This window comes from Glycine soja, chromosome 3, assembly GCF_004193775.1.
Source record: "Glycine soja cultivar W05 chromosome 3, ASM419377v2, whole genome shotgun sequence".
Taxonomy (NCBI): domain Eukaryota; kingdom Viridiplantae; phylum Streptophyta; class Magnoliopsida; order Fabales; family Fabaceae; genus Glycine; species Glycine soja.
The window spans coordinates 43,447,419-43,473,963 of record NC_041004.1 but is presented as its reverse complement, the minus strand read 5'-3'; the positions used below and the strand labels follow the sequence as shown (position 1 = coordinate 43,473,963).

Here is a 26,545-nt window from a genome sequence, read left to right as displayed (position 1 = left end):
AGCTTTACTGGATTCTCTCCAGTTCTCAGGAGGAAGAGAGCACCAAAGATCCATTTGCAGGCTTTTAGCCTTTTACACACTGCTTCTATTTGGATTTCAATTTAGCAAGCTGTTAAAGTAAAAACATAATCATAATCTGCTAAAATGCAGCAAGTTTACGTCTCCACTCTTTTTTAGCTTAAATGGGTAAAAGGCATACGAACTAGATACCTTACCATTCAGTAGCATAAAATAACATATGTTAAGTATGAGCAATAAAAATAATGAAAAGATTAAATAAAATCTGATTCTTTGAGAAGGATTCTGTAGTAATTTATTGAACAGCATTTGAATGAAACAGAAACAACTAAAAGTTGGGTGAAAAGTTATGCATAGATTATAGGGTTTAATAAAGCTGTTTCAACCGTTAAGAGCTGATATGCTTATACAAGCTTACCTTTTTACTTTCTTCACAGGTATGGTTTTAGAATAGTTTAGAGTTTTCTTATGCTTATAGGGAGATTTCACCAAACACAACATAGTCCACTAAGCCAAGGATTTGGAGCTTCTATATGACCTAAGTTAAAGCCATAGTCCAATGAAAGCAAATTAAATACCTCTTCCGACTTAATGGGACTATAAAAATTCCTTTTAACAGTAGAACCATTAATGATTCATGGTTTCAGACGGTATCCGCATTGGAACTCTGGTGAATCTCAATTGTGTTGACTTAGAGTGACTTTGAATCCAACGAACAAGCAAACATACAAATGGGCATAAATGCATCAAAATTGCAAAGAGCTAACAACGCTGGCTGCATTAGAATACGAATATTATTCATTGGGAAGGCTAACAATGACAAATGTGTCCAACATCCTACTACGAAAGACAAAGTTAACATACAAATAAATTGAAGCCCGCAAATATTATAGTATGAAGAATAAAATAACTGCATCTAACGCACATACAACAACAACACAGTTTCAGACTCTTTGTAAATCAGTAAAATTGGCATCCCGTAGCTCAGCCAAAGTGTAAAATGAATGGCAATCGAGCTCAAGCTTTCTGTGTAAGCTCTCCAGTACCAAGCTCAACCACAAGCCATAACTGCAAGTCTGCAACTATATATATATATATATATATAAGCCAGGCAACAGTAAATTCACTAGAGAATAGCATACTGAGCATGTACCTGCCATTCTAGATATCACAAACCAAAGTGGCATTAGATTTCCTTGCCTCAATCCACCGCGTGATCACTCAAGCCTTAGTGAAGAATCATCTTCCATTGTCCACACAAAACCAGGCATGTCCAACCTTGGCCCAGCAACAGTCCTGTATATATAAAGCTTCTCAACAGGACAATCATCTGGCCTTGAATCTGGAGGTCCTCTTTCATCAATGACTTCAACGTTGAGTCTGGGCATTTTCTGACCCAGTAGCTTACACGCTCCATAACTCACTGAGCAGGAGGACATCCAAAGGGATCGCATTGTCTCCAGCTTTTCAGCATTTGCCAAAAGGGCCTTGTCACCAAAGGGGCAATCCCTTATCTCCAGCTTCCTAAGATTATCACACCCTGACAGCACATGGTGAAGTCCCAAATCACTATCTCCAGCAAAAGCCACAGATAGCATCTCCAGCTTCTTCGCATAAGTCCCAATATACTCAAAAACACGGTCAGTAAGAAGACCAGACAGGGATAGGCGTTGAAGATCCTTGCATTGCTCTACAATAGCTCCAAAACCAGAATCCAGGGGTTCCTGGGTTAGATAGTCAGGAGTTCGAGGCTCAATAATACAAAGCCTAAAACGAGTCAAATTAGGCCTGTTCCGTGCAATTGTATGTAGGGCTGCATTCGACATTTGTCGACAAAAATATAGAACCGATTGGAGCTTGGGGCAACCTTCAGACACAGAGACAAGGCCCTGTTCTGTCAATGAAACATTTGGTTCTAAACCAAACGGCTCAGACGGAAACACCCTTAACTCCCTTAGATCCTTACATGATGCAGCAAGGGCATAAAGACCAGCATCTTCTATGTAATCCAGCACCTGTAGCAATCACCTTAGTTAGCTAAGAGTTTAAAGTATGACACTCCAGGCCAGTCAGTAAATCAGAGACGAAACATAAACGTGGGACTAGCACTAAATAAAAGGCATACCCATAATCGCAACAAATTTGGGCATTGACTGATAAGCTTAATAAGATCAGAGCTTTGAATAATAGCATAACTCAAGTTTAGCGATGTTAGCCTGGAGCAGATGGGGTAGACAGCTGGAAGGTAGGATGGAAGCACATCCCAAAAGCCAGACAAGCTCTTCAACTGCTTGCAACCAGAAAATGCTGCTTCCAGGTTTGAGAAGACCTCCGGTCGCATCTCAGTTGAATAGACTCCTGTGCCTAACTCAACCAGCTGAGGACACCGGAGAAGTAGGTTGGGTAGTCTATCAAGGGGCACGGCACGATTGAGACGGAGGGTCCGCAGGTTCCGACACCTCCCAAGCAGACGCTCTAATGCAGATAAACTCACCTCATGGTTTAAGCAAGAGATGTTAAGTGAAACTAATGAAGTGTAGGAATCAGGAAAATGGCTTAGCCAGTGCCCACTAAGGTCCTCCACTTCACTCTCCTGCAAGTCCAATTCCCTTAGATTCCTACAATGCACAAGCAGAGACAGTAGATTTTTCAATGACAGTGTCAAGACACTTCAGTTCAAAAACTCGCATCCTCTGGGTTTCTTACAGCAAAATGTAGTACATTAAACAACAGAGCCAAAATTTAACATCGTTATTGGCAATGACCCAATATGAGCATATCATCCTATTTAACACAGACGCACCAAACGTAAAGCAAAGGTTTAGAAGAAACTGATATAAATTTTTCCCAAATGTTTCAGACTACCGCCTCTAATCCGTTATCCGTTATCAAACAAAATGTGTCCCTCTAAACATCCAAGTTTCTCAATTAAGAATAGACGGAAAAAATACAGGTTATATATTAAACTGTGGATTTAATTGAAATGCATTGTCATTACAAAAACTTTTAACTTGTCAATCAATTATAAATTAAACTGTCACGTCATAAAAAATAATTAAATTTAATATTTAATTAGATGATTGTGTGTATCAGAATTAAACTCCATAATTAGAAGTACACAGAAAAAAACACCGGGATGCAAGAGAAATTAATAAGCAGAGAAAATTAACTCTCCAAAGTTTAATAATGTTAACAACATAGTATTGAATACCCCAATTCCCGATGGCTGGAAAGTGAAATTAATAATAATAATATAAGGAATACAAACTAGTAGTCATTTAAATGACTACTAGTACAAGTAGTCATTTAAACCAAGACTTTGCGAAATCTAAACCCCGTAATCACATCACAGACATTCATAATCAACCATACTCACGATGCCAAAATTTCACATCTTTTTACAAATAGCGCCACAAACACAACACAAACCAAACGGAAAACGTTAGAAATGTTTGAAAGGGAAGGAAAACGGATCTGGCATAGTCCAGCAAACCAGAAAAACCGAATAAAAATAACGAGACGTCTCTCAAATTCACACAACGTCTGTTCCAAACACTCAAATTAAAAACTTGAAAAAACAGTAATTTCGATTTGAATGAACCCCAGTTCTTACGAACTAAGCCTTAACTCGAAGACGTAGTTAAAAAAATCGAAAACATTTAACACTTCATTTAAGAGAAACACAAATGGGCCAAACATGAGCTTAAAAGCGGCGAGAGAGCCGTGGTTCACATTAACCATAACGCAAAACGACACTCAAAAGCGAAGATCCGAAGCAGAGTATCGTTTTTATAGATACCTAGTGTTCACTACCAATCAGAATCCAGAAGCTCCAGCAATGTATCGTTTGACTCTACTAAAAGAAAAGAGAGGATCAAAACAGAGAGAAGAAGAAAAGAAAATAAAGAAAGAAACCTGCAGTTGGAAGCAATGGCGGCAAGTCCATCGGCAGTAAAACCCTCACAGGAAGTGAGAACCAAGACCTTGAAGTTCTTGAAGGACTTAGCGATGAGCTCCAAGCTCTCGTCGGTGATGACCATCCTCTTGAGCCTGATCTCTTCGAGGCAGGGGAAGGCCCGGGCCATGGCGGCGATCCAGGGGCAAACGTAACCTCCCCAACCCTCGGGGACCAAATTGAAGTCCGCGAAGTGCGGCTTCCCTTTGAGCGCAATGGATCTCAGCTCCGGGAAGCGCTTGATCACCATCAAAGGGCTCACCGCGTAGCAGTTCCCCACGAAAACCTTCCTCCTGCACCACCTCTCGATCTCGTACCACGACTTGCACACCAGCGAGATCGCGTTCCTGTCCCTCTCGCTCCATATGAACGAGAACACGTGCTCCAGCACCTCCTCCGGAAACGAAAACGTGTACGCCATTTTCTGCATACTAACAAAACCAAACGCCGTCGTTTAAAAACAAACTCACAACAACGCCGAACCACTTGCACTGTTATGTTAGATCTGAGACGCCATTAAACACCAAAGCAAGACTGCAAGAGTAGTGGTAGTAGTATGTAATAATGTGTTTTGTGTTGTGTGATGTGAGTGAGAGAAAGACGGAGAGAGAAAGAGAGAGAGAGAGGATAAGGAGTTTATGTTTATGCTGCCCGGTAAGGTTAGAAATTAACCATGGTTAAATAGGTGGTGCTGCTGAACTGAACTATGAACTACTGAAACTGGTAATGTTGTTGTGTGTGAGCAATTATTAAGGAGACACGTGGTGCGGGAGGATGATAGGAGCCGTTGGATGACAAGTGTGAGAAGGTGATCTTAATATCTTATCCGTTGAGAAGGATGGAAGAGGAGCCGCAGAAAACGGGTGTACGTAAAAGCCGTGGACCAAATGGGGACGAGATTTTTCCTTATATGTCGTTATTTTCTCGCGACTCGTCGGGGATGGGAAGACCGACAGTGTTTTATTTATCGCGGAGGGGAGGGGGGTTTGGTAAACTGTTATCATGTGTACCGAATTGGGTGTGGAAGGGAATCTCATGATTCGCGTTGCACGGCTGGATCTGAAGAGATGGGGGAGGATCCGCTGGGGACCACCCGCGATGCACGGATATTATATATTTTCATTTTTTCAGACAAACAAAAAAAAAAAAAGTTTGCGTTGTGTTAAATAATTTATTGAGGGAATGAATGAATGATATGGAGACTGGAAATCATGACATCATGGCCGTCCAATCATATGTAACTGTTTCATTCTATGATTCTAAGTTCTAACAGTCAGATATTTGTTTCCGGTTTATCACACATTTCCTATCAAACTTATTTTTTCTCACTCAAAAGAAAAGGCTAGGTCCACTTTTTTAATGCCGCTATACACACTAATCTAATGATCGTTGCCATTATTTACCATATGCTTATGGTACGAGTACGAATCAGCCTGCATTAATGACCTTATCGTGCAAATGTCAATATATACTTCCTTCAATTAATGTTTTATTATGATGGTTATTGGCTTTAGGTTACATTTTATATACTGATGATTATATCATGATAATTGCTATGATACCGTTTTATATCAATAATCATTTTTATTTGAGGAAAAATTAAAGTTGGAATGAACATCGATCGCACCTAATTTAGGTGAGATTTAATTTCAAAATCAGCCAAGTTCAAAATGCCCTCATGTCAATTTCAAATACGACATTCTTGAAAACATTATATAAGTTCAGTTTTATGTGTTATTATTAATTTGAAAGAAATGATACTATTAACTTAATTATAAATTACTCTAAGTATAACTTATACAACTATTATAAAAGTCAATAGTAGTACTTGCAGTATTTTCTTGTTTGTGAGTGAGTGGAATTTTTTTAACTACTACTGTTAAAATTCAAAATAAATAAAAAGGTAGACAAAATATTTTTGGTTGTTAGATGACTACTGTCTTGGGGACTTTAAATTAAAAAAAGTGGAAAACTACTGGAGTACCAAGCCCGTGAAAAGCATATAAATCTCTTCAGTTACCGTATTGGTTGGTTATCTTCTTTCCCCCCTTTTTGGTAGATGCTAATCATAGACCTTTGGTTAGTTAAACTAGTATTATCTTAAGTTCACCATGACAAACAATTCTCTATAAAGTTGATTAGCATAGGTGGTGATATCCAATAAGAAATCAAGTAGATGAACAAGTTTAATAAGGTAAGGATTGATTGGTTTTTATCCTTAGTATATATTCAGTCAAATTCTATTCTAAGATAGGAAGAATTCCATCATCTCAAGCTACCTCCAAAGGAAATAAAGAATTCAAAGAACCAATCTCTTCTTTTCTCCTTACATGTGTGTATATGTGTGTATTTATAATTACTTATCAAATTCGCTTTTTGACACACACTAACATCTCATCAGGTCTTCTATCCAGAAAAAATATATATTAAATTTAATTAAAAAGTATTAAGTAATTACATAAATATTCCTTTTATATATTTTTTTAATTTAAAATTAGACTAAATACTCCACTGATTAACTCTATTAACTACACACCGGTAGAACTAGAAAAAAATAGTTTGGAGTATCTAATCTAAATTATATATAAATTGTACATTAACATGTCATTGTTACTAAAACGTGTATATATATATATATATATATATATATATATATATATATATTCAAAAATCGTCTATGATGGCCCCTTCACCCTTTTCTAGAATAATAAAAACACTTCCTCCTAAAAAAGAGAGTAATAAAATACTCATGATGAGAAAACACTAAATTCTTTGTAATAGCTTCCTAAATAATTTTTTTTTCTTTCAAAAATCCTAAATAAATTACTTGTGTTATCATCTTTATTTTAAAATATTCAATATTTTTTTCCACTTTTATATTTTATCGTTACTTGATTACTTTATTAAACTGAAAATATGTTGTTCTACTCGAAAGCGAGTAAACAGAAATTAAGGAGCTATAATGTGTCATTAAAATATAATTAAATAAGATTACTTTTTTTACTAGTAGTAACAATCAAAACTTAGATAACTAAAATTGAATGCTCATATCATTACTTGCTATCACGAGTCTTGGTTTTGTGGCTGACAAAAGAAAAAAGAAAATGAGTCTTGGTTTGTATTTTCCTTGTACAAACCCATAAATTGGCAGTTGTATAGTTTAGTATGCATGAATGATGAGCATTACAAGAACTATTGGTGAGGCTAACTGAAATGACTCAATTATCCTTCGTTCTTATGTCTTTGCTTCGTAAAATGAAGGGTATTATGGTCAGAATGTGACATAGTGTGGGCCATGGGGTTTGGCTTGCTGGACAGTAAAATGAGAAACTGAGAGCCGAGAGCCTGAGAGGCGGAGAATCAACGGTTTAGATCGCATCTTAAATCAACGTTTGTCTCTGTTCACGCTGTTCTCAAAACAGCAAAAATTTAAAAAAGAAAATGTTATTACATTATTTTAGTAAACAGCAAAAGTTTTCCAAAAAATATTTTTTTTTATCGGGAAAGATAATATATTTATATATATAAATAAATTGTAGAGACAAAAGTACCAAAGGTACTTACACAGATACACCACCCTTGTCACAGATTTCATAACCCGCCCCATCTATGAAGTAAAAAACATTTACTTTAAACGAGTTCCGCTCAAAAACTAAGATCTAAGTAAGGTAAGGGTAATGAATTAACAACCACTTCATTGATCTCTTTCTTTTTCTATTTGAACTCTGAACTCCAATAATTTGTATTAAAATACTAAAGCAGGAACTTAGTTGTCTTGCACATATAGATCATCATTTTTTTTTTGTCAAGAAATCGAGCTTATGATAATTAATTTAATGAGTTTAATATTAAGCCCACGCACGGTTCTCCGGGATTCTCTCTCTCCCTCGAGTGGAATTAAATTGCCTTCAGCTTTAATAATATTAGTATTAGTATAAGCTTCGTATAGTACTTTTTAAGGTACCCTCCAATTTTATTGATTTCAAAAATGAATCTGGCAATCTGAAAAAAAAAAATTGAACCTGACAAAAGAAAAATAAAAGAATTAAAATGTAAATGAAAGTATTAAAAAAATAGTCATACAATTTTTGTGAAGGATAGAACTTGGGATTTTAAAATAATAATAATAATAACAACAACAAATTATATATATAATGTTTTTTTTAAATAACACCACAAATATTTAAATAAACTTATTTAGATTTTATCATCGTGTTAACTTCTACACGTTAAGTGGCACATCCAATGTGGAGGATTGGAAAGAAGATAAATAAATGAAGCGAAATAAATGCGAGGAAGAGATAGAAGAAAAAGAAGCATGGATCGATGGGAATAGAGCGGAAAGCATGCCGGAACACCTGCTGATCAAATCATAGAAGGCAAAGGCACATTCAGGAACCGTGCCAGCAGAGAACAACACAATCTCGTTAACAGAATGATCCATAATTCACAATGTGGGTGTATTTATTAATTTTATATAGGCGTTATAGATCCTCCAAATTCAGGTCCTATTGTTGTTGATACCTGATAGCAAGATCCTATTCAAAAATCAAAACGCTTTGTTTCACGTTTTTCTTGTATGATTTGCTACCTATTTATTGAGTAGATATGCATTATATTTGGCCAACTCAACATTTTATAGAATTTTTTTTTATTTTTGAATGAAAATGCCAATATTTGATGTTCCTACAATTTCAATGGTAATCAAAATTTAGTACATGGTGGTTTAATAGTAAGGTTGTTCTATGGTGCTATGGATTCAACTAGACAAAATTGTCTGTTCGTTGCTTCTTTCTTTGGCATATGTGGTTACAATCGTATTTTCCAATCAATGATGGGATTAAGTGTGCCTTCTTGAACGGGTGCTGGTAAAGTTAATGTGACTCAAGAAAGGATTGTCTCTCTCTTCTAACTCCAAGTGCACTAGGCCTGCAGGCCAATTGTCCAATAACCTTCAACAAACCATGGACATCGGTAATGAACTGTCAAGGATCAATCATCATCGTCTTAATGACCTTGACCATACATGAAAGGCATTTTTTCTTTCAAAAAAATAATAGTAAGAAAGTTACTTTAAAATTATCGGTTGAGTTCCACTAAAAAAAAAATTCTTTGAAAGAGTTTCTCTTAACACGAAGATGCTCAATTTCCACAAATGCCATCAAACCCTTCCCGAAAAGTATATAACTTTCATTCTTTAAAAATATTTTTTATTTTAAATTTACAGTCATAATCGTTGGATATCTGATGCGGCTGACGCTGATTAATAATACGATCAAATTAAAGTTTATAACTTAGAAATAACTTTTTATTCACAAGTTAATTTTGTCAGTGAGTTATGTTTGAACCAGGGTGGATCTATTTGTTGTTTAAGGGGGTCATGCCCCCTTCCTTATTTTTTTTATAAAGTTTTTTAATTAATATTTTTGTTATAAAATTTTGTTTTTGTTTTTTAATTATTAAATAAGATTTTACTTTATTTTAAAGACTTTTTTAAGTGTTGTACATGTACTGTGACTCCATTCCATGATTGTTAAATAAATATCCTTAAACATTAAAGGATAAACTTAGAAAAGTCATTCAATTTTAATTCTTTTGAAATTTTTAAATTCTTTTACCAATAGAAATGTAGAACATATCTTAATAGCCATATCATATTCAATTAAGTAGTAATCTATATACACTAACCCAAGTATATTAATGGTTATTGGTTATGCATTAATCATATAAAATAATTTTATAATATAATCAAATCATCGTTTATATGTTTTTTAAATTTTTATTATAAAAATCAATAAATTTATTATAAACACTCATGATTAGATAATTATGTAAAATTATTTTACATTATTAATGTATATTCCTTTTTCTCACATTATAATATTAACAATCGTGTTTAAATAGTTTTATTTGTTTCTTATCTCATAAAATAAAAAGTTTTTTTAATATTTTTTTCATGTGTTAATTTAATTTGTATTATACGCGAAAAAAATATAATTAATTTAAATATTTAAATTTATAATTTAATTATTTTAATTTCTATTTTTTACTGAAAATCATTTTAGTTTAATTTTTGTTATGAAGTATTGTTCGTGAAAATAAAAACAATTTTTTTTAAAAAAAATATCATTATTGGTCCCTCCTTAAATTTTTAGTCTTGGATCGCCGAGACTCGAACCAACATAATAAAATAGTATCCAAAGTTTATCCTGACTATTGTTATTGGACCTTGGTTATTGGATCACTAATAAATATTTAATCCTCTAAATTTCATGAGATATTTTAACATTAACTTATTGTAAATCTAAAATATAATTTATATATTAAAAATATACTTGTAACATATTTTCATCATAATATAAGTTATATTAAAAAACATTTTATTATTATAAAACTTAGTCGTATAAAATAAATATTTGTTTTGTACAATACAGTTATATACATACTAAAATACTAGTATAGAATTATTTGGGCATGCATTATGTTTGGCTACATTCCACAATAGAAGCACCAAACTTTCACTTCCATTATTAATCAATACCGTGTTTGAAATTTGAATGACTAAAAATAAAGGAGAAAGAAATAAATGAGAGAAAAATTATATGAAAATGTTAAATTTCCATTATTTATTCGAAATTTTTAAAAAATAGAAATAAGAAATGCTTTATAGACCCCAAACTGGAGCATAATTGAGTTTTTCATTGTTTATATATATAATTAACTAAACTGGTTGGATCGCATGCATTTGCACAGGTGAGATTCGTTTTTATGCATGTTTTCAAAATTAATATTATCTTAGCAATTGATGGAGAACCTACAATGAAAAAAAAAATGACCCAGTTTCATGGGATGTTTTTATTATAGAGTTGAGCAAATGAGTTTGTGTGATTTCGCAAGTAATATCGGTATTTATAAGACCGATAATGAACTGAACACTTAACATAATTTGAGAGTCAATTTGATAATTTATTCATTGTGTCTGGTTTATGAATTAAATGAGTTATATATTTGTGTGTGTGGTTGCCTGTGGGGGTTGGGGGGTTTAAAAAGACTTACATAATTCAATTAACAAGGAGGCACGTGTGAAATGTGTGATTCCCCACTTTATGTCACCCAGACTAGGTGAACGTAATTATTTAATTGACTTTCCCATCAAAACATGAAAATACGAAAATATAAGTAGGTCTCGTATATGAAACAGCTATAACTCTCATTATGTACCCTCCACCTCTTACAAACAATGACTTGAGCTTTGCAATGTTTGCTAAGTATGTAGATTAATCGAAATAAGGTTATTTTAGTTTAATGAGTAGTCCTAAATTTAAGTTTTAAATATATAATTGTGTTAAATAGTTGGAGGAAAACTTTATCATTCATAACTTATTAATAGACCAACAAGATGAACACACTTATTGTCTCTAATGAATAAAAGATATTTGGATATACAATTATCAAATACTGAGCCAACTTAGATAACATCTAGACAAATAAAAGTGAGATGACAATCAATGCTGCGAAATGTTTGCCTAGATGGACAAATATGGGTATAATTGAAAGGAAAATGATCTCTCTAATATGGGATGTAGGTCATGTAGCTGTCGTTAAGCTTGAAAAAAAATACTTTATGAAATGGAAGAAAAATTTATCACCTGTAATAATTCAATTAAACTTGAGCAAAATTGTCTATCACAAATAATACATGTGATACAATATATGCTAAAAAATATATAAGACAAATTCTTCAAATTAATTGTACCTTAAAATATGTAATTTTACATCAAATGTGTTTATGTTTCTTAGTAAGTGTTTCATTGTTGTTATTCATAACTTTTTATTTTTTTTAAGATGAGTAAATCAAACACACCTTAATTAAAACGTGATTGAGTAGTTATTTAGGGATCGAGGTGGAGTATTATTGGCCATGGCGGCGTGTAACGAAATCTCTAGTCATTTGACATCACAAAACGTTATCGTTAAGAAGTTTAGCAAATTAAGCCGTGTAAAAATTTACCAAGTAATAGAAAAAAAGAATTTAGCTAGGGCGGGGATTGAATAGCAAGGCAATATCAAGATAAAGCCTTCTGTTGAATTGGCCCATTAGATACATAGAAGTATTTGATGACCATAATTTGAAGCTCAAATGAAAGTGAAGTCAATCATGGAGATTAGGTGCACGTGATCGAAAGCTATGTTTTTTTATTAGGTATATGTCAAATGGCTTTTTCATTAGTGGAAGGGTCTCTATCTTATCATTTGTGAAAGTTCAATCTCTTGTATTTTCTACCTCTATGTCCCTCCCTGGCTTTCCCTATCTCCCGTCTTACGTTTACCTTACAGTTCAAATCTATTACATCCTTAACTAATGTACATAATATTAATTGAAGGTCTAGGATATATGCTTCTTGAGATCGTATTTAGGACTACACAAGATACGGCTGCAAAAGATAATTGACAATTGACTACTATACAGCTACAAAAAAGAGAGTCCCACATTATATGTACAATCGGGCCATTTTATACATGTGGTATTGTAGTTTCAACAAACTCCACTCCTTGGAGGAACACGTTGGGTGACTTTAACAAATTTACATTGGAAAAAAATGACAAAAAAAAAAAAACCAAAGTGAACTGGGTGGGAATATTCACGAAACAGGACTTTATTTTTAAAGACCAACTTTTATATGAATACTATAACTGTCAATACATTACAAACTTAAAGTTCTAAAGGCAGTAAAATTATTTTTTTTTGGGTGCGGAGTAAAATTAGATATTAATAAATAAGTACATTTTGGCTAGTTTTTAAATCAAGTTAATTAAAATTAATAAGTATTTAAAATAAAAAATAAATAAATTAAATACTCATTGAGACATGCAACTCAATGAGAGTGATAATAATTCATAAAAACATTTTTATTAAAGAAAAACTTCTAAAAACATTTTCGTTGAAGAAAAAAATTTAAAAAATAAAAACACGCTTATTGAAGATCGATTTCAACTTGGACCAGTTGGTCATGTGATTCATCATGCATCACTCTTTACATTCATTAGATAAATCTACATTGTATAAACTTGTTATACATTGACCTCAAGAAATTCGTACTCCATGGTTCTAACCTTCATCTTTGACCTATTTCCAACAATCACTCCTTCACCTCCGGTGGTACATCTCCACCCACCACTGTCATTCCCTTCACGTCAGATAACTAGTTAACGAGTTTTATATAATAGTAGAAACGAAAAATAAAATTTTAAATTTTTAAGGAATAAAAACTAAAGAATTTTTTTATAAACTAAAGCTTCCATGAAAAGGTTAACAAACTAAAGCTTTGTTAATAATGATTTCGGTGCAAATCGTCAAAATTCGGGGGCGGAAATTTGTTAAACACATGCATATATAAAGGAATCAAACTACATAACAAAACTAAAATTTTAACTGGTGGTCATTATCTCTTTGTTTGTGTCTCTCTTCCCGTGTCTGCATGCATGTGTTGGTGAAGAAAAGTGGGAGATGTCTATTAGTACTGGCTTGTAGGGTCCAATGGACCCATTTCTAATGAGGGTGTGTGTAGAAGAAGCTTATTCCGTTAGTTTTTTTAGCTCACAGGTTCTGTTCTGGGCAAGTCAAAAGTGTAACCTAACCTAAAAACCTCACCCCCAAGTAGAAAAGAATAATTAACCCGGCGAATAATTGGTTTTAATGTGCAATGAACCGAGCCATGGTGATAAGAGAGCTAGCGCAACCTGTACCAGAGTGGGAACAATGTACATGTACATACCCAACTTCAATCACACGTTGAAATTGTGCTTCCTCAATTTTCGATTAGGTGATTTGTTTTGCATCCAAATCAGGTTTATCTCAGTTGTTGGACAATCAAAGATAGCTATATGATTTTCAAAATGTTTGTCATCTTAAAAATATTAAAAACACAAGAGGTAGTATTTACTTTTTATTTGCTCTTTAAATTAACAAGTGATTAAAAATTTAAATATTAAATATACAACTAAATTAAATACGTATAATAATAGTAGCCGATTGAACAAAAAATTATCTCTTTACCAAAAAACATATAGGTTCTCTCTCTCCCTCTAGGATATCACCGCACCGCTATGCGATTTTACAAAAGTAACAGCGTGCATTGCATGCCTCTAGCCAACCCATGTTCTATGGACAGTCTTTTTCCCAAAGGTTAAAAGCTTATTCCTAGTTTGCCCACTACATGACAAATTTAAATCTGGCACGCTCAATGCCCCCTAGTCAATCCTTTTGCACATTCTTTGACAATTCGGATGATGTGGTACACCAAACTCTATTCACTTTTGCCCTGCTTTACCACTTTCACCATTTAATTTTACATATCAATCCCTCTATGCTTTTTTTCCTTCTTAGTTCTTCCTATGTACGTAGTTCCCTAATCTATATATCCCACATCAAAGAGACTTTAATTTCAAAACATGCGGGTTAATCCATTCAGCTAGCATCTTTGTGGATCTAACCGTATTGTATTCCACAACAGACCAAATAAAAAGAAATTTAATTACAGACATTTAGTATTTTGTAAAATTACTTCAGAGATCCCACACTAATTATCGCTAGACACCAATGTTCGACAAGCATTAAGAGGAATTATTTGGATCATACGTTGCTTTTTGTTTTATCGAGTCAGTCCATCTCCAATCTCTCCCTAATTTCTATGAAATACCTACTATATTGATAGCAATTACATATCATTTTCCAGAACTGAAAGACATAATGAGAAATGGTATTGAATCTTTCCTAGTTTGACCACAATATATGTGGCACATAAAGTAGTTAATGGGTAACATCATTTATTATAATTGTATGTGTTGGGACCGCGCATAAATATAAGCGACTCTCAAATCTTCCCTCTCCCCCACCACGATCCACTCCCCCACACAAAAATCTAAAAGAATGGAAATAATGAAAACAAAACATGAAAAGGAAGGATGCTACAAGTTTAAATTTTTAGCTTCGAGTCATCAATTTCGTTTATGGATTTTCTGCGGCATTTATTATGGTCCTGTGAAACTTTTCTGTTCATTGAAGGCCACTGTGGTCCATAAGGTTCAAAAGTGAGGTGCATTCACTGGATTGGATGGGCATGATACTTTACTATTGTAGTTATAAAACCGTAAATATTACATTGCTTGACATGAGACTCCACAAGCTAACTTTTTTTTAAGATAACATAAGCTAACTTGTGTTGGAAAAACATACAAACAAACTATTAGAATATTATGTTTGGATGCACAATATTAGGTTAAGTTTTTTTTTAGGTAAGAGACCATGGAGATATATGAATGTCTCTTAATCTACCGAGTGAGAAATTAATTCTGTTCACGATGTTTGACTAAATTTTATTTATAGTAAAAATCAAATACAAATTCTTTCTTTAAATAAATCAATTCTCGCATGTGAACATAACTGAACGTTTAAGCATTACACCAATCCTTTGTGTTTAATAATGGGTTAAGTTTTGCTGTTCCAGTGTAAATACATGCAATTTGCTCACTTGCACGCATGATATTGGGAATTGTGGGTATTTTTATCGTGTTTTAACTGCAGTGTTTTTTTCCCAGAGAAAGGCTAGCAATACACATTTTATAGGTGTCACTTTTGATTTAACGAGTCTTATTTATAACTTTTACTGAAATGAATACAGAAAATATTAAAAAGTGTATTAAGTAAAAGGTATTGTGATTGGTTTTTTCTTTTTGTGTGTTTGATTTATACTAAACGTGAATCCAAATAGCAAGTTTTTGCATTACTTTATGTGATTTTGCATTGAAGAATGACCCTTGGAAGCTTAAGCAAACACACACTTTAACATATATGTTAATTTCTAAGCTTGAATTTCAAAATTAAAAAAAAAAAAGATTATTATGCTTTAAATATGGGTAAGTCACTTGTCCTTGACAGTGTCATGCAATAATCTTATCATGTTTTTTGGATGACGTTAAAATACGTAGTCCCAAATTTCACATTCAAATTCCGAAAAAAAAAAACACAAAAGCTACATAAAGGAGATTCTAATTGGCCCAGCTCAAAGTGTGGCTGATGCATATCTAAACACGCAATTAGTTTTTTAAACCAAAAAAAAATCAAATTTTTTATGAAATTGTAATATGTCAATCATATTACTCCAACTGTTACAAGTAATTAATGTGACTTAAGTAATAATATATTAACATAGTTTCAAGAATTAAAATCATAAAAAAATGCATGGTTAAATTTATAGACTTGGATAAAATGAGTAACAATCTCAAGGATTTAATTGAAAATAGTTTCATGGACTTGTATATGACAACTCGTTACAATTCTTAACACACTTAAAGACAAAGAAATATTGACGTGTTAGGAGCTCTTCGGTTTTTAGGTAGCTCTCTGCCTCTCAGTCTCTTTTCTTGCACTTTTTCTTTCCTTTCACATTTTTTTCTTAGCTATTCTGCTACCTTGACTCTAAGTTGGGACAAATGTGTTATATATCTTTGGAGATTTGTGTATTATGTAGATAAATCTCTGAGGTGAATGCAGTGTCAGATTTCTCCATCTTCTTAAATTCGTAACTTGGTGTTAGTTTATGGTTTTCACAGTCGTTGGACGTACTAGTGTAACGCATGATTCATGAACCAAGCTACTTTTGGACATTTTATGAACCACTGGTAAAGAGGACCACTCATTCAAGGACTACTCTATTAACCTTTGTCTAATGGGGACCAATTCTGGTGACATTGACTTCTTCGTAATAAGCCCTGCACTAGATTCATTTCAATTCCAATGTGAAAGCCCAACCTTTTTCCAGAATCGCCATTGCCAGTTTTGTTCACTAATTTTGTTTCTATCTGACTCGGATTGAATGAATGGCCTAGGCCATCATTTTGTTCTTAATATGTATGTATAGTTTGCTTTAACAAGAAGAACCAAAACAACATTTGGGATTTTAATATGAACCTACATAGATTTGGTTGAACTTAAGTTTCATTTTTTTGTTTTATTTTCTCTCTTTTAGTCTTGGGGCCAAGTACAACTGTTTGATATTAAGTGTCGCCATAAATCTTTGTTGGTATGATGTGGGATGGATGGATATGTTTTCTTTGGACGTCAAGAACGTTCACTTTCCTTTTCTCAACTCTCATGGATCTTCTTTTTAATTGAAGTGGGTCATTGCCCAGTCTAAAAAAAACCACTTGAAGAGCATTTATATTTTTTTTTATTTGCTCCTTACACATCCTTTTCACAATCCATGAATCTCTCTATCTATCTCTCTTTTTATTGAATGAAGTGGGGAGAATGACAAGCATGTCATAGTGGTCAGTCAAGTTGATTGATAGTAAGTTCTGGAAAACTTGAAAGCTTATGCAATTTCACAAGCCTTCAAGTCTTCAACCAACACCGAAGGTCCATTCTAATTCCTTAATAGACCTATCCCTTGCTCATGCCATTGAGCATTTCATGGACAACACAACCAAGAGGTAAAACAATATAAATGAATATGCGAAAAAAATATGGTGATTTATAAAATAACAAAAGAAATATAATGATAGATTCTACAAAAAAAAATGGTGATTTATTTATCACTGGAAATTAAACTCATTGCCTGACTATGAAATTCATTATGCATTCGTTTGCTTGAATATGTGTGGAGTGAATGATTTTTTTATATAAAACCAATATTTATTCTTTCACTTGTTTGTAAAAGCACAACAAAAAAGATTAATGATCCAAAGCTAATGGGCCTCCATGGGTCCATCCAGTTTATTTTTCAATAGGCCCATAATCACTTCGGCGTAAAATATGGGCCGGAGGGAGAAGTAGCCCAATGTTGGCCTTCTATATAAAAGGGTGACCCTGCCTACCGGACAGAGCTTCAATGTCATGAAACCCTAATTGGCTTCGCCGTTACTTGCAATTCGCAATCGTTGCGATTTGCAAGACTCAGAATTGAGAAATTTCTTCTTTGTTTTGCATTTTTCATGGCAAGCGTTGTATTTAGCTTTAGTTGAATTGGATTATGAAATCAAGAAAGGAACTGAGGGCCTTTGTTGTGTTTTTTTTTTAAAATTGAGTGAAGTGGAGTAGCTGGTGATGAAAGAATTATTGGCATGAGCTGCGACAACGTTTGTGCGCATCGTGTATTCTTACACGGGTTGTTGTTGCGATGAAGAATGTGCCAAAATGCTAATCTGAGGCTCTCTCCTTTCATTTTAGGTTTTTGATCTTATGATTTATCGTTTCATAAGGTTTCCTATTATGGATTATGACTCTGCACTTCCTACGATCCATTTCATTCTCAATAAATCGCGAATGAATTTTTTAAAGTCATTTGGATATTTTTAATTCAAAATATTTGTATTAGTGAAATAAAAGTGTTATTTCTTCGGAAAAACATCAAAGCTCTTTTATTTTTTCCCTTCAATTAATAGCCCGTCACTAACCCACTGACAGAAAAAAGGGCCAATATCCTTAAGTTCGAACCCTTGTCTATCAGCAAGGAAAATAGGGCTTTCCAATTTTATTTTTTTTTACAAAGGATAACATGATTGATAAAAAATTATATTTGAAACGATAATTTAAATATACTTTTAGTAAAGGAAAACCAACTGAGATACATGATTAAAAATGTTAATAGCTTAATTTTTAAATGAATAATTTATTTTCTTAAAAAAATTAACTGCATTAAATATTTGAATTGATAGTGTCAAAATTCAAAATTTAACAATCACACTAAAAATAGGATTGAGAAGGATTACAGTAACTCGTCATTACCTTAAAATAATATCTTTAATATGATTTATTACATCCAAATTCAAAATTTAAATCAAATTTAAAGTGGAATTGCTTTTTATTTTTTTTATACATCCAAGTTCCTAAAAAGTAAAAACACATTCAAAAATTGAGATTATTGGGACACTAACATAAGAGTAAAGATTTAGATTCATACTATAGAGTGAATTTTTTTCATGATTGTGATTACAAAAATTGATTTCGCTCAGGACTTATATTTTAAACGTTAGTTGATAAGAACTAACTTGATTTGAACATCATCTAAAAAAAACATGGTTTGCATGGTAAAGTAGAATTATCTTTGAAAAGTAAATATAAAATTTCATGTTTCACATTTATAAAATTAATTTATTCATTGAAATTGTTAAAAAAAATAAAAATGTCACAATATTAAATATTTCCTCTGCAAATTCAAATTTAATTCACGGTAAAAAGAAAATTACAAAAGTAGAGTTAACATTGTTAAAATGAATTATTTATGCCAAAAAGGTACTTTTGGGCTTAAAATTTTGATAAGATCAAAATAAAACGTGTCACGTTATTTATGTTTCTAAACAATAAATTAGTTTGTAGCTAAAATCTATAATATCTATCAATCTACCTATAATCTATATACTCATTTTCTTAAAATTAACTGCTTCATCCTAAATTTGGTCTTTGAAATATCTAACCATTAATAAAACATTTAACTGTTAAACACAATTTTTTTTGGCAACTATTGCGATTCAATTCACTTCTACTCGAATAGGTTATAAATGTGCATATGCTACACATTACGCAAATCATAATGACATACGTAAACTGATTTGAAATTGGAAGGGATATATATCGAGCAACATATGAACTCAATTTAATTTTGGTTTGATTCTTAGGTTTGAAAGGTAGCTAAGCATAGAATTGACTTACAGTTTTGGCTTCTATTCTATCTAATCTATCACTTAGGCAAGAAGGGAAGTTGTTGAAAGTTACACCATCTAATTAAATAAGAGCCACCTTTGTAGCATTGTGTTCATAAAATCTCACATCGTAGAGCAGGAGGAATATGTTTGAAACCCCACCAAGGTTTCATATCAAACATCAGTAGTCGTTTAATCATTTCTCGGCAGTTCTCCCTGCTGAGTGTGCTGTTGCAGAGGTAGCCAGTTAACATGGGACCTGGTGGGCCAGGGGGTCCTGGGCCTGGTGGACCTGGTTGGGGTCCTGGGCCTGGTGGACCTGGTTGGGGTCCTGGTGGTGGAGGACCTGGCGGGCCAGGATGGGGTCCTGGGCCTGGTGGGCCAGGCTGGGGTCCAGGCCTGGGTGGACCTGGCTTCTTTGGGCCTGGCGGACCTGGCTTCTTTGGGCCTGATGGGTTTTTTGGTGGATGTGCAAATGGTTTATGCAGCCTTGTATCTTCATGGTGAGTAACATTTTAAAAAAAAAAATGTATAATTACCTTTCTCATCCTTATAATCGAAAGAATTTTCCTTCATAGTTTAAGACATTTTATTTTGATTCATATAATTGTAATTTTTTTATCCTTTCAATTCTTGGCGTCAAGTATGGTCTAATGCCTTTGAGATGAATGGTGTTGTTCTTGCTTATTGCATCAAATGACGTGGGTAAGAAGACGGTGAGAACCAAGAGTTAAGATATTATAACTATAGAGATTAAATTTTAAATTAAAAAGTAAAAAAGAAAAACTCTTGAAACTATAGAAAGCAAAAAGTAATTAACCCTAAAAAAAAGTTGGTGCATAACATGATGAAACTTTTAGGGTGCTCATTGGTTAATGATTTGACATGTTGGAGCTGATTTCTAAATTTGATTTCATGGTAACTGGGAAATGCAGCTTCTACTGCTTGTGCTGTTGTTGGTTTTTCCGAGATTGTTTTGGTGGTCCAGGCATGGCACCTCCTTTCTGATAACAGGAACATTATCACTGTTATTATTATTAATTTGGATTAGAAGAGTTGAAGATTTACTTGCTGCCGCCCATGACTGTCAGACCATGTCCATTGTTCATTTAATTCGAAGGTTGTGTTATTTGTATTTCATTCCAGTTTTTATGCTTTAGCTGACTCCCAAGTCACTTTTTTATCCCATGTAATCAGAGGCTATTGTTATTATACACGTCTTATTTATAATAGTCTATAACTTCATCATTATTTAATCATCATGATTTTATATTTTAGATAAATCTATTAATTTTTATAATTATTATCTTAATGGTTATATTAAAAATAATTTTTAATTACTATTTCACGGTACATTAATAATACACGAAAATTTAACTATTTAATTAAGATTAAAAATAATAAATGATCAACATTAAAATATTAAAAATTAAAATCTAATACAATCATCAAATCTTTAAAGAATTTGCCAACCAAAAATTAAAAAGTTTAATGCCTATAAAACAATTTTACATTGTTACCTAATAATAAACAATAAATCATCATTTAAATTATTTTATAATAATTATTTTAAAAATTAACAAATTTATCACATAGAATTGATTATAATTAGATCACTGTATTTTTGTTTCAAAATTAAATATATAAAAGATATTAATTATCACTTCTTAAATTGATATCTTATTTATATATATATATATAATTTTATTGGATGAATCTTATAAAGACTTGTTATATTATATTTTAATTTAAATTTATAAATATTTAATTTTTAAATATCTATTATTTTTAATATTAATTTATGATTGTCATCAGTTATTCTCACGTTCTCACATAAAATATTATCACAAGGAGTCATATTCTGTATAGCTTAATTCAGGCTCTTCTCAATGTTAGTTGTCACTTATCTGTTAGATTTAAAAAAATAATTAAAAATAGACTTTTATTAAGGTTTGCTGCTTAAGCAAGTGTTGGGCGAGACAATAGCGTCAAGTCGATCACTAAAGAAAGTAAAATTTCATCCTCAACAAGAAAAGAAAAGAAAAGAAAGAATGCAAATTTTTATATATTTATTAGTTGTTCTATATGTACGTATAATGATCTATTTTCATAATATTTTAGTTTTGAAATATTACTTATTTCTCATTTATTTATCACACACACACTCCATAAGAACGTTGACATTCTTGGTGGAATATAATTGACCAGATAAGTTGTTAATTAGGGCGCGTACTACAAGTTTGTCCAAATGCAATTCTGAAATGAGAATTAAAATAGCAGCGTGCGTACCACAAGTTTGTTTGTGACCGTTGCACCATAAACTTTTCTTTTGTAATTCTAGTGCACGCTCCATCACGTTTCTAATTCAACACCCAGATCTACAAGCTCACTCCCATGTTTTTTCATACACAAATGATGGACTTATTATTTGGGATTGATTGGACTAATCATATTACCTTCATTATGATCAAACCATCTTATCTTATCATTAATTAAAGAAAGAAAGGTCTTAATACGAGTTTAAACAACTAGTGGGAATTTCAGCTTTCAACCCCACTACGTATTAATGGGCCAAGGCGGAGGATTGGGCCCAGATAACGCATACACGTGGAAGAATATGATAGGTGGAGAGTTGAGAATGAGACAAAAAAAAATTCAAAAATCTGAAAGAACAGAACAGGGTATTTATGTTACAGCACTCCCTCTCAGCGAGTCTCGAGTGGACGCAACTCCACCACAGTTGCAGAACAGCACAAACACAAGACAGTGCCAAGGAAAAATACTCAGATTCAGCGTTAGTGTGTGATTGTGAGGCTGTTGAGTGTTGAGTAGGGAAGAAAAGTGAAGACCTCAAAACAACGAGCTAAATCAGGTACCTCTCTTCCTTCTTCGTTTCTATATTCAGTTGTGTCATGGGTGTTGTAAAGTTGAAGTCTTTTGTCCCTTTGGTGACGGTTTGCAGCATGCAAAAACAATGAAGTCTTCAATATTACTCCTGCTTCTTAATTTATTGTACCTCTTGTTTTTTTCTCTCTATTTTGAACTCTTTCGTTCTTTTTGTTCCTATCTGTGTTGATATTCCCCCCCCCCCCCTTTCTTTCTGGCATTCGTTTTAGTCTTGGGCTTTTGAAAGTTGAGTGCTTCCTGTTGGAGATCTCATATTGATCAACAATATAACTAAAATAGTTTATATAAATGCGAGGCAATTTTTATGAGTTAGATTTGGAGGTTGGGGGAGTTATAAAGTTGGTTGGGTAGTAAAAGGAGAAGGGAGAGAGGAAAAGGTTGCCCGTTCGATTCTCTGCTAATGAAAACTAACAATTAACCTGTCCATAAAAAAATTGGAGGTTGAGTTGAAGCTAAATTCAAATTCTAATAGTTATCATATCCTATCTTAATAGTTGTTGTTGGGCCTATTAGGTCACGTGATATAGAGCCGTTATCAAACTACTTCTAGATCTCCAATCTTGTAGAAGAGATATCTAATCTTCAGTGAAACAGAGTATGCTGAAAATCCCAAGTTGTTGGTGATATGAATAAAATAGTTTATATAAGTAAGGGGGAAGTGCACATATAACTAGCTAGCTAAGTAGTAGTTGTAGCATTGTTGAGATGACGGGAATGACCTTGCGGTGTCACGTTAACTTGTGTGTTTGTGTGCTGTGTTAAAAATAACGAAGAGGCAGTGTCAGTCTCTTAGTCGGTGCATTTGTTACTTGGTATTTTTCATTCTTATCTTTTCGCTAAAAGTATTTTTTTAAAGTATGTGGTCGATTCTTTGCTACTACTAGTTGATCGTTATGCTTGCGCAATTTTTGTTAGGGGGTCATGGTTCTTTATTGTTGTTGTTTTTTTTTTTTGTGTGTTTCTTTTTTCCATACACAGGCTCTTGAGGACAACCAAGAGAAGAAGAAGAGTGAAGAAGATGACTGGAATGACGAAGAATCAACCGTCACAGTGGTGGTGGCTTGATAGCCACACCACTTCTAATCGATCCCCTTGGCTTCAATCCACTCTCTCTGGTATGCATTGTCTTATCAATTTACTACTTTTTTTTCTATTGCCAAGTGAAAAGTTACATAAGTAATAGAAAAAAAAAAAAGAGGAACACTAGCGCAAAAAACATAAAAAGGTTATTGGGGCAACGTTATGATTTGAGTGTTACTTTCCATGTTCTTTATCTTCTGTACCTTTTGCCCTGTGGATTTAGCCGTTGGAGCAACCCATGGAACCTTTTTGTGCACGCTCTTTTTTTGGATTTGCTAAGAGCATCTCCAATGGGGGGTGCTTCCATGATTTCTTAGGTCAAGTAACGGTTTCTTGTGAGTTCTTCTGCATTGGAGCATAATGACGTGACAAAGTGGGTTTCTTGGTTTCTAAGGATAGTTTCTTATATAAGAAACTCTAATCTTTGAATTTCTTGTGGTTTCTTAGGATTTCTTGCATTGGAGTAAAATTTTACATGAGTTTCTTATGAATGACATGGCACTGCGAGACCACAAAAAGATAATGAAGAAATCCAAATGAGTTTCTTGCATTGGAGATGCTCTAACTACTCTAATAAGAGCATCTCCGATATTGTACATAAAGTTAAGATAGCTCGTTTTATTGGGTCCTGTCATACCGTATGGATTTTATTTTATTTTATTTCACAAAATATTTAAGTCATAAGAATATTTTATTTACATAAAATTCGGTTCTTACCATTGAAAATCATGTCAGTCATTTCTAATGGTGATCCTGAATAAAAAATAGTTCTTAACAAGAACAAACAGTAGACACAAGTTAAAGAATATAATAGTAGAAAGTTTTATTAGAAACCATATTAGGTATATGTTGGAAATTACAGTGAATTACATTAATAATACGTTTTTAATTTCTTAACTAATATCCTCATTAGTCATTACATTAGCTTATCATTTTGTCATTATTTTAAAGGGGATCAATTCTAGAAAGCTATTATTGAAAATCACATCTGGTTTGAAAATTACGGTGAAAGTGTATTATTAATATTTTTTGAATAAAAACTTTTCACTTTTAATTACATTTAACCAGTAGCATTGGGCAATGTTTCCTTATTTAGAAGCTATCTTTGGAAGATGTAAAACCAAAGTGATTAGTTCTTCAAAACAAGTTGATCCTAACAAGCAACAAATTCATGTTTGATTGTCTGTTGCAGAGCTTAATGAGAAGACAAGGGCAATGTTAAAGTTAATTGAAGAGGATGCAGATTCCTTTGCCAAACGTGCAGAGATGTATTACAAGAAGCGACCAGAGCTTGTGAGCATGGTTGAGGATTTCTACAGGACACATCGCTCCCTAGCTGAGCGCTATGATCAAGTCAAACCTGATACTACTGGAATTGGACACCTCATTACTGGGGGGTCACCTTTTGCTTCAGCAAAGCATCAGTTGGAGAAGTTGATGACTTTTTCAGATAATGGATATGATACCTATTCTGAGCATTGTGATGTGTACGAGTCTGAGGAATCTGAAGTTGATGATCCTGAACAGGAGGAGGATGAAGAGGGGACCAAGTTTCTTCATAACAGCATAAAAAATGAGCAAGTTTCGTTTGTGGCAGCGAGTGATGTTGAAGTGATGAAGCTGAGGGGTGAAGTTAAGAGACTCAATGAAGAGAACAAGGCTCATAGGGATCAAATCAAGCAGAAGGATACCATTTGTGATGAAATCATGATGCTGAGGGAAGAAATTGGAAGGCTTAGAGATGAGAATGAGGCACAGAAGGAACAACTCAAGCAGAAGGATGAAGAGAAGATTGAGGTGATAAGACAGCTGAGTTTAGCAATAGATGTGCTGAAGCAGGAGAATGTGAAGATGAGAAACTTCATTGCTAAGGAGTCCACCAAGAAATGGAAGAACCCATTTGAGATCAACAAACTTGTGGGAGCATTTTCTGTGAAGTTGTTCAGTGGTGGTACTCCAAAGAATCAGCCCGGCGTTGAGCTCTCTAGATGTGGTTAAAAATTTAGCAGATTGAGTCATTATATACAAAAATATTTACAAATATGTCTATATTTATGTTAGGAACTTATTACCCAATAGCCTAGGCTTAAAATCTTTTATCTATTACATTCCAATTGTTACAAATTTGCATTTGTATTCCTTATAATTTATGTGTCCAATTCCAATTCCCCGTCTGTCTTTTACATGCCTCTTAGCTAGCTCTTTACCAATGTGAAGTGTGGCCATTTGTGCTAAGCAGAGCCATCAAAGTGATTTGTGGTCCTAGGTGAAAGGGACTTCCTCATCTTTAGTTCGATCAATAGCAAAGTTGGTAGGTTGGCGATGGCAAGGACTTCTCTCCTTTGTGTCTCTCAAACTGTAGTGGGAAAATTTCCCTGCTTTTATTCCGTGAAAATCTCCTACCTCACTTGAAAACTTGTGTATTTTTTTACAGTCAATTTGAGAAGAATGCCATACAATCACTTAAAAAAAGAACAAAAAAATGGTGGTCTTTGTTGGGTACAAGGTCACAGATATTCTCAACAGTCTCGTTCAACTATAGAAAACAAAGTTTTTCTTCTAAGTTGTTAATGCAGATGCATATATAAAATTTGAACTTGAGACTGGTAGTAGTTTAGTCAAATGGTCTTTAATTTCTAAGACGCTATATACCAACAGTAATCAACAATCTAATCTTAAATGTTGAAATAGCATGCTTATAGGAACACAACTACACAAGTAGAAGCACCGACATCAATCTATTCACAAGACAAGAAGCCAAATTATGTAAGTTACGGGTAAAGTCATACATGAAATTGAATATAAGGGCTGATAAGAATAGTGGAAAGCAGGAGCCTCAGATGGCAAAGAATCCAACACAGTGCCTGGAGTGCCCAAGACTTCTGG

The 26,545-nt window shown here is 33.3% G+C and overlaps 3 protein-coding genes across 6 annotated transcripts; 2 read left to right on the top strand and 1 right to left on the bottom strand.

Moving 5' to 3' along the window:
- Positions 1-770: 770 nt before the first annotated feature.
- On the bottom strand, positions 771-4,629 carry LOC114407330 (protein TRANSPORT INHIBITOR RESPONSE 1-like). 3 transcript variants are annotated; one of them, XR_003665642.1, is made up of 4 exons: positions 3,934-4,628; positions 2,144-2,636; positions 1,172-2,033; positions 771-1,100 (listed from the first exon to the last, which is right to left on the bottom strand). XR_003665642.1 is itself a non-coding variant. In XM_028370390.1 (3 exons), exons 1-3 carry the CDS (start codon positions 4,401-4,403, stop codon positions 1,236-1,238), a joined length of 1,761 nt encoding a protein of 586 aa, XP_028226191.1. In that variant the 5' UTR covers positions 4,404-4,629; the 3' UTR covers positions 771-1,235. The 3 variants fall into 3 exon arrangements, 1 of the variants encoding a protein (XP_028226191.1); XR_003665643.1 differs by having other exon boundaries at positions 771-1,094; XM_028370390.1 differs by having other exon boundaries at positions 771-2,033; positions 3,934-4,629.
- A 15,148-nt stretch (positions 4,630-19,777) lies between these two features.
- On the top strand, positions 19,778-20,928 carry LOC114407329 (putative polyketide hydroxylase). 2 transcript variants are annotated; one of them, XM_028370389.1, is made up of 3 exons: positions 19,778-19,958; positions 19,986-20,175; positions 20,608-20,928. In XM_028370389.1, exons 1-3 carry the CDS (start codon positions 19,925-19,927, stop codon positions 20,678-20,680), a joined length of 297 nt encoding a protein of 98 aa, XP_028226190.1. In that variant the 5' UTR covers positions 19,778-19,924; the 3' UTR covers positions 20,681-20,928. The 2 variants fall into 2 exon arrangements, with proteins under 2 accessions (XP_028226190.1, XP_028226189.1); XM_028370388.1 differs by having other exon boundaries at positions 19,779-20,175.
- A 604-nt stretch (positions 20,929-21,532) lies between these two features.
- On the top strand, positions 21,533-25,842 carry LOC114407328 (protein NETWORKED 3A-like). Its single transcript, XM_028370387.1, has 3 exons — positions 21,533-22,544; positions 23,558-23,694; positions 24,852-25,842. The coding sequence occupies exons 2-3, from the start codon at positions 23,598-23,600 to the stop codon at positions 25,655-25,657; spliced, it is 903 nt and encodes a 300-aa protein (XP_028226188.1). The 5' UTR covers positions 21,533-22,544; positions 23,558-23,597; the 3' UTR covers positions 25,658-25,842.
- Positions 25,843-26,545: the final 703 nt, after the last annotated feature.